This window comes from Oncorhynchus nerka, linkage group LG1 (assembly GCF_034236695.1).
Source record: "Oncorhynchus nerka isolate Pitt River linkage group LG1, Oner_Uvic_2.0, whole genome shotgun sequence".
In the NCBI taxonomy this organism is placed as follows: domain Eukaryota; kingdom Metazoa; phylum Chordata; class Actinopteri; order Salmoniformes; family Salmonidae; genus Oncorhynchus; species Oncorhynchus nerka.
The window spans coordinates 41264455-41277194 of record NC_088396.1 but is presented as its reverse complement, the minus strand read 5'-3'; the positions used below and the strand labels follow the sequence as shown (position 1 = coordinate 41277194).

The window sequence follows — 12740 nt, the reverse complement described above, 5'->3', positions numbered from 1 at the left end:
ACACACACCTTGCCTTGACAGCTTAGTATCCAACCACATCTCAAGGATCGCTACAAGGACACACCCTACACACACACCTTGCCAAGACAGCTTAGTGTCCAACCACATCTCAAGGATCGCTACAAGGACACACACAACACACACACCTTGCCTTGACAGCTTAGTGTCCAACCACATCTCAAGGATCGCTACAAGGACACACCCTACACACACACCTTGCCTTGACAGCTTAGTGTCCAACCACATCTCAAGGATCGCTACAAAGACACACCCTACACACACACCTTGCCAAGACAGCTTAGTGTCCAACCACATCTCAAGGATCGCTACAAGGACACACACAACACACACACCTTGCCTTGACAGCTTAGTGTCCAACCACATCTCAAGGATCGCTACAAGGACACACCCTACACACACACCTTGCCTTGACAGCTTAGTGTCCAACCACATCTCAAGGATCGCTACAAAGACACACCCTACACACACACCTTGCCAAGACAGCTTAGTGTCCAACCACATCTCAAGGATCGCTACAAGGACACACCCTACACACACACCTTGCCAAGACAGCTTAGTGTCCAACCACATCTCAAGGATCGCTACAAGGACACACCCTACACACACACCTTGCCAAGACAGCTTAGTGTCCAACCACATCTCAAGGATCGCTACAAGGACATTGAGTACGTTTGCTTTGAGGAACTCAATCTACAAAATCCAGTCCCTCCTGTCCCAGCCACTTTCATGTGTATCTATAGAAATGGGTTTGGGCCAGTAATGGAGGACAGAGAGAGGTGACTTCACACCAGATGGGATGAAGGTTGTTGGATCCGACTGAGCAGGTTCTCCTTGACTTTAGTGAAAAAAGCCTTGTGTTTGTTATTCCGTTCATGTAGACATTTCATTGAATTTAATTTAATTTAAACCTTTATTTAACTAGGCAAGTCAGTTAAGAACAAATTCTTATTTACTATGACGGCCTACCAGAAGGCAAAAGACCTCCTGTGGGGACGGGGGCTGGGATTAAATATAAACAAACCAAATATAAATATAGGACAAAACACACATCACGACAAGAGCGACAACACAACACTACATAAAGAGAGACCTAAGACAACAAACTGGCAGAACAGTTTTTCCTGTTCAGGTCAGGAAAACCCCCAGACACAAAGTATGTTGAATTTTACATGTTGCTATTATCCTAAATCCTGTTGTTGATGTCTCTCTCTCTCCTCACTCCTCCAGAACATGTTGTTGACGTGTCTCTCTCTCCTCACCCCTCCAGAACATGTTGTTGACGTGTCTCTCTCTCCTCACCCCTCCAGAACATGTTGTTGACGTGTCTCTCTCTCCTCACCCCTCCAGAACATGTTGTTGACGTGTCTCTCTCTCCTCACCCCTCCAGAACATGTTGTTGACGTGTCTCTCTCTCCTCACCCTCCAGAACATGTTGTTGACGTGTCTCTCTCTCCTCACCCTCCAGAACATGTTGTTGACGTGTCTCTCTCTCCTCACCCCTCCAGAACCCCTCCTCCTCACCCCTCCAGAACATGTTGTTGACGTCTCTCTCTCCTCACCCCTCCAGAACATGTTGTTGACGTCACCCCTCCAGAACATGTTGTTGACGTCTCTCTCCTCACCCCTCCAGAACATGTTGTTGTTGACATGTGTTCGTGTCTCTCTCCTCACCCTCCATAACATGTTGTTGACGTCTCTCTCTCTCCTCACCCCTCCAGAACATGTTGTTGACGTGTCTCTCTCTCCTCACCCCTCCAGAACATGTTGTTGACGTGTCTCTCTCTCCTCACCCCTCCATAACATGTTGTTGACGTCTCTCTCTCTCCTCACCCCTCCAGAACATGTTGTTGACGTGTCTCTCTCTCCTCACCCCTCCAGAACATGTTGTTGACGTGTCTCTCTCTCCTCACTCCTCCATAACATGTTGTTGACGTCTCTCTCTCTCCTCACCCCTCCAGAACATGTTGTTGACGTGTCTCTCTCTCCTCACCCCTCCAGAACATGTTGTTGACGTGTCTCTCTCTCCTCACTCCTCCAGAACATGTTGTTGACGTGTCTCTCTCTCCTCACCCCTCCAGAACATGTTGTTGATGTGTCTCTCTCTCCTCACCCCTCCAGAACATGTTGTTGACGTGTCTCTCTCTCCTCACCCCTCCAGAACATGTTGTTGACGTGTCTCTCTCTCTTCACTCCTCCAGAACATGTTGTTGACGTGTCTCTCTCTCCTCACCCCTCCAGAACATGTTGTTGACGTGTCTCTCTCTCCTCACCCCTCCAGAACATGTTGTTGACGTGTCTCTCTCTCCTCACCCCTCCATAACATGTTGTTGACGTCTCTCTCTCCTCACCCCTCCAGAACATGTTGTTGACGTGTCTCTCTCTCCTCACCCCTCCAGAACATGTTGTTGACGTGTCTCTCTCTCCTCACCCCTCCATAACATGTTGTTGACGTCTCTCTCTCTCCTCACCCCTCCAGAACATGTTGTTGACGTGTCTCTCTCTCCTCACCCCTCCAGAACATGTTGTTGAAGTGTCTCTCTCTCCTCACCCCTCCAGAACATGTTGTTGACGTGTCTCTCTCTCCTCACCCCTCCAGAACATGTTGTTGACGTGTCTCTCTCTCTCCTCACCCCTCCAGAACATGTTGTTGACGTGTCTCTCTCTCCTCACTCCTCCAGAACATGTTGTTGACGTGTCTCTCTCCTCACCCCTCCAGAACATGTTGTTGACGTGTCTCTCTCCTCACCCCTCCAGAACATGTTGTTGACGTGTCTCTCTCTCCTCACTCCTCCAGAACATGTTGTTGACGTGTCTCTCTCTCCTCACCCCTCCATAACATGTTGTTGACGTCTCTCTCTCTCCTCACCCCTCCAGAACATGTTGTTGACGTGTCTCTCTCTCCTCACCCCTCCAGAACATGTTGTTGAACTGTCTCTCTCTCCTCACCCCTCCAGAACATGTTGTTGACGTGTCTCTCTCTCTCCTCACTCCTCCAGAACATGTTGTTGACGTGTCTCTCTCTCTCCTCACCCCTCCAGAACATGTTGTTGACGTGTCTCTCTCCCCTCACTCCTCCAGAACATGTTGTTGACGTGTCTCTCTCCTCACCCCTCCAGAACATGTTGTTGACGTGTCTCTCTCCTCACCCCTCCAGAACATGTTGTTGACGTGTCTCTCTCTCCCCACTCCTCCAGAACATGTTGTTGACGTGTCTCTCTCTCCTCACCCCTCCATAACATGTTGTTCACGTCTCTCTCTCTCCTCACCCCTCCAGAACATGTTGTTGACGTGTCTCTCTCTCCTCTCCCCTCCAGAACATGTTGTTGAAGTGTCTCTCTCTCCTCACCCCTCCAGAACATGTTGTTGACGTGTCTCTCTCTCTCCTCACTCCTCCAGAACATGTTGTTGACGTGTCTCTCTCTCTCCTCACCCCTCCAGAACATGTTGTTGACGTGTCTCTCTCTCCTCACTCCTCCAGAACATGTTGTTGACGTGTCTCTCTCTCTCCTCACCCCTCCAGAACATGTTGTTGACGTGTCTCTCTCTCCTCACTCCTCCAGAACATGTTGTTGATGTGTCTCTCTCTCCTCACCCCTCCAGAACATGTTGTTGACGTGTCTCTCTCTCTCCTCACCCCTCCAGAACATGTTGTTGACGTGTCTCTCTCCCCTCACTCCTCCAGAACATGTTGTTGACGTGTCTCTCTCCTCACCCCTCCAGAACATGTTGTTGACGTGTCTCTCTCCTCACCCCTCCAGAACATGTTGTTGACGTGTCTCTCTCTCCTCACTCCTCCAGAACATGTTGTTGACGTGTCTCTCTCTCCTCACCCCTCCAGAACATGTTGTTGACGTGTCTCTCTCTCCTCACCCCTCCAGAACATGTTGTTGACGTGTCTCTCTCTCCTCACCCTTCCAGAACATGTTGTTGACGTGTCTCTCTCTCCTCACCCCTCCAGAACATGTTGTTGACGTGTCTCTCTCCTCACCCCTCCAGAACATGTTGTTGACGTGTCTCTCTCTCCTCACTCCTCCAGAACATGTTGTTGATGTCTCTCTCTCCTCACCCCTCCAGAACATGTTGTTGATGTGTCTCTCTCTCCTCACCCCTCCAGAACATGTTGTTGACGTGTCTCTCTCTCCTCACCCCTCCAGAACATGTTTGGGGACAATCCGCCCATCCCAGAGTACAAGGTGGCAGCCATACAGAAATCCCGATTAATTTTGCTCCACTACGGGACCTTCAAGGCTGGCTGGGATTGGCTAATCCTGTTGGCTACCTTCTATGTCGCAGTCACAGTGCCCTATAATGTGTGTTTCACTGTGGTGGGGGGACGGGACGAAGGAAGCTCCGCCCCCCGCAGCCCCCCCAGTGTGAGTGACATCCTGGTGGAGATCCTGTTTATGCTGGGTAAGGAGAAGAGGGCTAACATTATTCTGATGTTATTCTAACATTATTCTAACATTATTCTGATGTTATTCTAACATTATTCTGATGTTATTCTAACATTATTCTGATATTTTTCTAATATTAACGTTCTTCTAACATTGCTTCCACATTGTCTAACGTTATCTATTGCATCTATTAGTATAACATTATTCCAACACTATTCTAACATGATGCAACATGACTGCATGTCCCTATTTAAAGACTTTACCCCCATACGTACACTTCCTAATGACAATCTCTATGATTTACATCCTCTGCCAACGGATTGGCATAGTACATATGGCTAGAGAACTTCCTCCTTCTACACAACACTAATTACATTTTCTCCAGGTACTTAGTATGTTCATTGTGGGAGAATACATACAGTCATCTAATTAAATGAATAGTTAATTGTAATGAACACTTATTTGTTCATTATTGTATTACTGGCCCCTGATGGAAACTCTGCCCACCGTTTCTCTGTCTGTCTCTCATTGTCTCTCTCTCTCTATCTCTCTCTCTCTCTCTCTCATTGTCTCTCTCTCTCTCTCTCTCTCTCTCTCTCTCTCTCTCTCATTGTCTCTCTCTCTCTCTCTCTCTCTCTCTCTCATTGTCTCTCTCTATCTCTCTCTCTCTCTCTCTCTCTCTCTTTCTTTCTGTCTCACTCTCTGTCTTTGTCTGTCTAAAGGCAGACAGATGGACATCATAAAAGTGAACTAACTGCAGTGTTAATGATGCGTCTCTAGTCAATGATGTGACCGGTGGTCATATTGTCAAATAATAGCCTCTATCCATGTACAGCAGTGCACTTATATATCAACAATGCTACTCGTAATGAGATAGGAATGTACATTAATATATCCTATCTGTCATTCTACAGATATCGCGTTGAACTTCCGGACGACCTTTGTGAGCACATCGGGCCAGGTGGTGTACGACGCTCGTTCCATCTGTGTGCACTACGTCACCACCTGGCTGTTTGTTGACCTCATCGCTGCATTGCCCTTTGACCTGCTCTATGCATTTAACGTCAGTGTGGTGAGTGTCTCTGTGTGGGACTGGTTACAGGACAAAAATGACAGAAGTAAAGATGAACAGTGTCTCTGGGGTTGGTGTAGTGGTGTCTCTGGGGTTGGTGTAGTGGTGTCTCTGGGGTTGGTGTAGTGGTGTCTCTGGGGTTGGTGTAGTGGTGTCTCTGGGGTTGGTGTATTGGTGTCTCTGGGGTTGGTGTAGTGGTGTCTCTGGGGTTGGTGTAGTGGTGTCTCTGGGGTTGGTGTAGTGGTGTCTCTGGGGTTGGTGTAGTGGTGTCTCTGGGGTTGGTGTAGTGGTGTGAGGGATGGATTGTTAAGGAAACGGACACCATATTAGCTTTGGAACTGTCCCTACTAAGATCAATCCAGATATGTTACACAAGGCATTATGGGTACTGTAGTACACCACGCTACAAAGGATCTCTGAAATGTAGGACTGATACCTAAAATGTCAAACGCTGTGACGGAGCTCATAATTGATGTCTGTGTGTGTGTTTCTGTAGTACTTTGGGGTCCACCTGCTGAAGACAGTGCGGTTGCTGCGCCTGCTGAGGCTGCTCCAGAAGCTGGAGCGTTACTCCCAGTACAGTGCTGTGGTCCTCACCCTGCTCATGTCCATGTTCGCCCTGCTGGCCCACTGGATGGCCTGCGTCTGGTACTTCATCGGACGCAGAGAGATCGAAAACAGCCCCAACTCCTGGGACATCGGTCAGTGCACCAGCATGTCTGCATGTCACATTGAGATTGTCATCTGTTTTTCAAGGGAGCCAAGAAGCAGCTTCACAAGCATTCAGTATGTTATTCTCATGGATGCTTGTGATGCTTTTGCTAGGCTAGGATTGGTCTTGCAAATCAGATTATGATTGTTAAAGTGACATGCTAAATAAAATATGAATGAAAAAAACATATGGGTTCTACTAGACATTTTGTTCAATGACTGTAATCATGATGCAATGGCATTCAAGTCAGGACTTCTATTAAGCATTTGGCTGTAGCAAAATGATGTACCAAATAATTTTAGCCTGAGATTTGATCAGTAAACAGCAGTCATACTTTTCCCCTCATCGAGCCCTGGTACTTTACCCTCACTGAGCCCTGGTACTTTTCCCCTCATCGAGCCCTGGTACTTTACCCTCACTGAGCCCTGGTACTTTACCCCTCACCGAGCCCTGGTACTTTAACCCTCACTGAGCCCTGGTACTTTACCCCTCACTGAGCTCTGGTACTTTACCCCTCACTGAGCCCTGGTACTTTACCCCTCACTGAGCCCTGGTACTTTACCCCTCACTGGGCCCTGGTACTTTACCCCTCTCTGAGCCCTGGTACTTTACCCTCACTGAGCCCTGGTACTTTACCCCTCTCTGAGCCCTAGTACTTTACCCCTCACTGAGCCCTGGTACTTTACCCCTCACTGAGCCCTGGTACTTTACCCCTCACTGGGCCCTGGTACTTTTTGAGCCCCCTTTACCCTCACTGAGCCCTGGTACTTTACCCTCACTGAGCCCTGGTACTTTACCCTCACTGAGCCCTGGTACTTTACCCTCACTGGGCCCTGGTACTTTACCCCTCTCTGAGCCCTGGTACTTTACCCCTCTCTGAGCCCTGGTACTTTACCCCTCACTGAGCCCTGGTACTTTACCCTCACTGAGCCCTGGTACTTTACCCCTCACTGGGCCCTGGTACTTTACCCCTCACTGGGCCCTGAAAGTACTGGGCCCTGGTACTTTACCCCTCACTGGGCCCTGGTACTTTACCCCTCACTGAGCCCTGGTACTTTACCCCTCACTGGGCCCTGGTATTTTACCCCTCACTGGGCCCTGGTACTTTACCCCTCACTGGGCCCTGAAAGTACTGGGCCCTGGTACTTTACCCCTCACTGGGCCCTGGTACTTTACCCCTCTCTGAGCCCTGGTACTTTACCCCTCACTGAGCCCTGGTACTTTAACCCTCACTGAGCCCTGGTACTTTACCCCTCACTGAGCCCTGGTACTTTACCCCTCACTGAGCCCTGGTACTTTCCCCTCACTGAGCCCTGGTACTTTACCCCTCACTGAGCCCTGGTACTTTACCCCTCACTGAGCCCTGGTACTTTACCCCTCTCTGAGCCCTGGTACTTTACCCCTCACTGAGCCCTGGTACTTTACCCTCACTGAGCCCTGGTACTTTACCCCTCACTGGGCCCTGGTACTTTACCCCTCACTGGGCCCTGGTACTTTACCCCTCACTGGGCCCTGAAAGTACTGGGCCCTGGTACTTTACCCCTCACTGGGCCCTGGTACTTTACCCCTCACTGAGCCCTGGTACTTTACCCCTCACTGGGCCCTGGTATTTTACCCCTCACTGGGCCCTGGTACTTTACCCCTCACTGGGCCCTGAAAGTACTGGGCCCTGGTACTTTACCCCTCACTGGGCCCTGGTACTTTACCCCTCTCTGAGCCCTGGTACTTTACCCCTCACTGAGCCCTGGTACTTTAACCCTCACTGAGCCCTGGTACTTTACCCCTCACTGAGCCCTGGTACTTTACCCCTCACTGAGCCCTGGTACTTTCCCCTCACTGAGCCCTGGTACTTTACCCCTCACTGAGCCCTGGTACTTTACCCCTCACTGAGCCCTGGTACTTTACCCCTCACTGAGCCCTGGTACTTTATCCCTCACTGAGCCCTGGTACTTTACCCCTCACTGAGCCCTGGTACTTTACCCCTCACTGAGCCCTGGTACTTTACCCCTCACTGAGCCCTGGTACTTTACCCCTCACTGAGCCCTGGTACTTTACCCCTCACTGGGCCCTGGTACTTTACCCCTCTCTGAGCCCTGGTACTTTACCCTCACTGAGCCCTGGTACTTTACCCCTCTCTGAGCCCTAGTACTTTACCCCTCACTGAGCCCTGGTACTTTACCCCTCACTGAGCCCTGGTACTTTACCCCTCACTGGGCCCTGGTACTTTACCCCTCTCTGAGCCCTGGTACTTTACCCCTCACTGAGCCCTGGTACTTTACCCTCACTGAGCCCTGGTACTTTACCCCTCACTGGGCCCTGGTACTTTACCCCTCACTGGGCCCTGGTACTTTACCCCTCACTGGGCCCTGAAAGTACTGGGCCCTGGTACTTTACCCCTCACTGGGCCCTGGTACTTTACCCCTCACTGAGCCCTGGTACTTTACCCCTCACTGGGCCCTGGTATTTTACCCCTCACTGGGCCCTGGTACTTTACCCCTCACTGGGCCCTGAAAGTACTGGGCCCTGGTACTTTACCCCTCACTGGGCCCTGGTACTTTACCCCTCTCTGAGCCCTGGTACTTTACCCCTCACTGAGCCCTGGTACTTTACCCCTCACTGAGCCCTGGTACTTTACCCCTCACTGAGCCCTGGTACTTTACCCCTCACTGAGCCCTGGTACTTTCCCCTCACTGAGCCCTGGTACTTTACCCCTCACTGAGCCCTGGTACTTTACTCCTCACTGAGCCCTGGTACTTTACCCCTCACTGAGCCCTGGTACTTTACCCCTCACTGAGCCCTGGTACTTTCCCCTCACTGAGCCCTGGTACCTTACCCCTCACTGAGCCCTGGTACTTTACCCCTCACCATTTGTTTGAAACCCTCCACCAGACTCTGGGTCTATTAAACTAAACCTCTCCCAGGTTAGGGCAGGGGGAAAAGAGGGGAGAGAGGAAATGAGAGAGGCAGAGAGAGGGTGGGGAGGAGGGGGAGAGTGAGAGGGGAAATAAGAGAGGTGGAGAGAGAGACAGAGAGAGAGACAGACAGACAGACAGACAGGAAGAGAGAAGGAGGGGGGAGACAGAGAGAGACAGAGAGAGAGAGAAACCGAGAGAAAGACAGACAGAGAGAGAGAGAGGGAGGGGGCAGAGAGAGAGACAGAAAGAGACAGAGAGAGAGAGAGAGAGAGAGAGAGAGAGGTGGCAGAGAGAGAGACAGAGAGAGAGACAGACAGAGAGAGAGAGACAGACAGACAGAGAGAGAGAGGGAGGGGGCAGAGACAGAGACAGAGAGAGAGAGAGACAGACAGAGAGAGAGAGGGAGGGGGCAGAGAGAGAGAGAGAGAGAGAGAGAGGGAGGGGGCAGAGAGAGAGAGAGAGACTGAGCCCTGGTAACCATTTGTACATCGTTACAAATGTCTATGTATACAGTGCCTTGCGAAAGTATTCGGCCCCCTTGAACTTTGCGACCTTTTGCCACATTTCAGGCTTCAAACATAAAGATATAAAACTGTATTTTTTTGTGAAGAATCAACAACAAGTGGGACACAATCATGAAGTGGAACGACATTTATGGGATATAAAAATAAACATATCCAGGTGTTAGAATGGCCAAGTCAAAGTCCAGACCTGAATCCAATCGAGAATCTGTGGAAAGAACTGAAAACTGCTGTTCACAAATGCTCTCCATCCAACCTCACTGAGCTCGAGCTGTTTTGCAAGGAGGAATGGGAAAAAATTTCAGTCTCTCGATGTGCAAAACTGATAGAGACATACCCCAAGCAACTTACAGCTGTAATCGCAGCAAAAGGTGGCGCTACAAAGTATTAACTTAAGGGGGCTGAATAATTTTGCACGCCCAATTTTTCAGTTTTTGATTTGTTAAAAAAGTTTGAAATATCCAATAAATGTCATTCCACTTCATGATTGTGTCCCACTTGTTGTTGATTCTTCACAAAAAAATACAGTTTTATATCTTTATGTTTGAAGCCTGAAATGTGGCAAAAGGTCGCAAAGTTCAAGGGGGCCGAATACTTTCGCAAGGCACTGTATATACATTTGTAATGTCTTTATTATTTTGGAACTTCTGTGAGTGTAATGTTTACTGTTCATTTGTATTGATTATCTCACTATTGTATATTATCTACTTCACTTGCTTTGGCAATGTTAACATATGTTTCCCATGCCAATAAAGCCCCATTTTTTTTTCAAACGCATTGTGTTTAAACTCTGGTGTCCAAACACCCAGCGCGCCCTAGACCTCTGTCTGAGGAACAACTAGGTTCACCCAGCCACATAATAATACACACAGGCACACATGACCTGAGAGCACAGCAGGAAAGGGTGGCCACAGCACTGAAGGGAGTGATTGAAAAGGCTTCTTCTACTTTCCCCCATCCACCCTGCTACCACGAAAAGACTTCCACCCTGCTACAACGAAAAGACTTCCACCCTGCTACCATACAGCAGGTAAACACAAGTATTTCCTGTGACTGTGCCTCAAAACCAAGTGCTTTCCTGGCCCACCACTCCACCCTGGACTAGAACAGCCTCTATGACCAGGTCCACCTCTATAAGGCAGCAGTGCCCACCACTCCACCCTGGACTAGAACAGCCTCTTTGACCAGGTCCACCTATACAAGACAGCAGTGTCCACCACTCCACCCTGGACTTGAACAGCCTCTATGACCAGGTCCACCTATACAAGACAGCAGTGTCCACCACTCCACCCGGGACTTGAACAGCCTCTATGACCAGGTCCACCTCTACAAGACAGCAGTGTCCACCACTCCACCCTGGACTTGAACAGCCTCTATGACCAGGTCCACCTCTATAAGACAGCAGTGTCCACCACTTCACCCTGAACTTGAACAGCCTCTATGACCAGGTCCACCTCTATAAGGCAGCAGTGTCCACCACTCCACCCTGGACTAGAACAGCCTCTATGACCAGGTCCACCTCTATAAGGCAGCAGTGTCCACCACTCCACCCTGGACTAGAACAGCCTCTATGACCAGGTCCACCTATACAAGACAGCAGTGTCCACCACTCCACCCTGGACTAGAACAGCCTCTATGACCAGGTCCACCTATACAAGGCAGCAGTGTCCACCACTCCACCCGGGACTTGAATAGCCTCTATGACCAGGTCCACCTCTACAAGGCAGCAGTGTCCACCACTCCACCCTGGACTTGAACAGCCTCTATGACCAGGTCCACCTATACAAGGCAGCAGTGCCCACCACTCCACCCTGGACTTGAACAGCCTCTATGACCAGGTCCACCTCTATAAGGCAGCAGTGTCCACCACTCCACCCTGGACTAGAACAGCCTCTATGACCAGGTCCACCTATACAAGGCAGCAGTGCACACCTTCGCCCGGACTCTAAAGGACATCGCTCTCAAACGCAGCCCCAACACTTCACACAGGAGCAACAGATCAATTGACCTAGGCCCCTCTTGCCCGCCCCATGCACCCAACCCCCGCAAAGAGGCCCTCAACATGGAAGTCACACATATGCCCAGGCCGTGAGCGGGCAAACAGGCTCAACCCCCACTCTTACACTAGCCCAAGCCAATGGCATGTACCAGATGTTCAGCAGGCTCTGCTCACACTTACTGGCCTGAGGCCAAACCACACGACCAAAATCATTGGACACTTTATGGAAGACAACGCCTCCACTATCTAATCCTGGTTATATCCAAGGTCATCTGCCTTTGGCCTAAAGAGCAGGAACCTGGACTTCACCAAAGAAATCGGAAATACAGACATTGTCATCCTACAAGAAACCTGGTATAGAGGAGACTGACCCACTGGTTTCCCTCTAGGTTACAGAGAGCTGGTAGTCCCATCCAACAAACTACCAGGTGTGAAACAGGGAAGGGACTCAGCGGGTATGCTAATTTGGTATAGAGCAGACCTAACTCACTCCATTAAATTAATCAAAACAATGATCTTAACAGAGAAAAATGTCCTCTTGTGTGCTACCTACGGTATATCCCCCCACTAGAATCCCCAAACTTTAATGTAGACAGCTTCTCCATCCTGGAGGGGGAAATCAATCATTTCCAGGCCAAGGGACATGTACTAGTCTGTGGCGACCTAAATGCCACAACCGGACAAGAACCTGACACCCTCAGCCCACAGGGGGACAAACACCTGCCTGCAGGTGACAGCATTCCCTCCCACATATGCCCCGCTGGGCACAACTATGACAACATAACCAACAAAAACGGGTCACAATCCTGCAGCTCTGTCTGATATGTACAGGGTATGTACATGGTCAATGGTAGGGGTCGAGGGGACTCCTATGGTAAGTACACTACTGCTCATCTCTTGGCAGTAGTACTGTAGACTACTTTATCACTGACCTCAACCCAGAGTCTCTCAGAGTGTTCACAGTCAGCCCACTGACACCCCTATCAGACCACAGCAAAATTACAGTCTACTTGAACAGAGCAATAGTCAATCATGAGGCATCAAAGCCAAAGGAGCTGAGTAATATTTAGAAATGCTATAGATGGAAGGAATGTAGTTTGGAAACC

General features: G+C 49.8%; 1 protein-coding gene across 1 annotated transcript in view; it reads left to right on the top strand.

Annotated features, from left to right (window-relative positions):
* kcnh3 (potassium voltage-gated channel, subfamily H (eag-related), member 3) overlaps positions 1-12740 on the top strand; it is a 98451-nt gene that overhangs the window by 17497 nt on the left and 68214 nt on the right. The window contains 3 exon segments of the mRNA XM_065017083.1: positions 4176-4431; positions 5330-5487; positions 5984-6188. Coding sequence (XP_064873155.1) covers positions 4176-4431; positions 5330-5487; positions 5984-6188 — 619 coding nt within the window.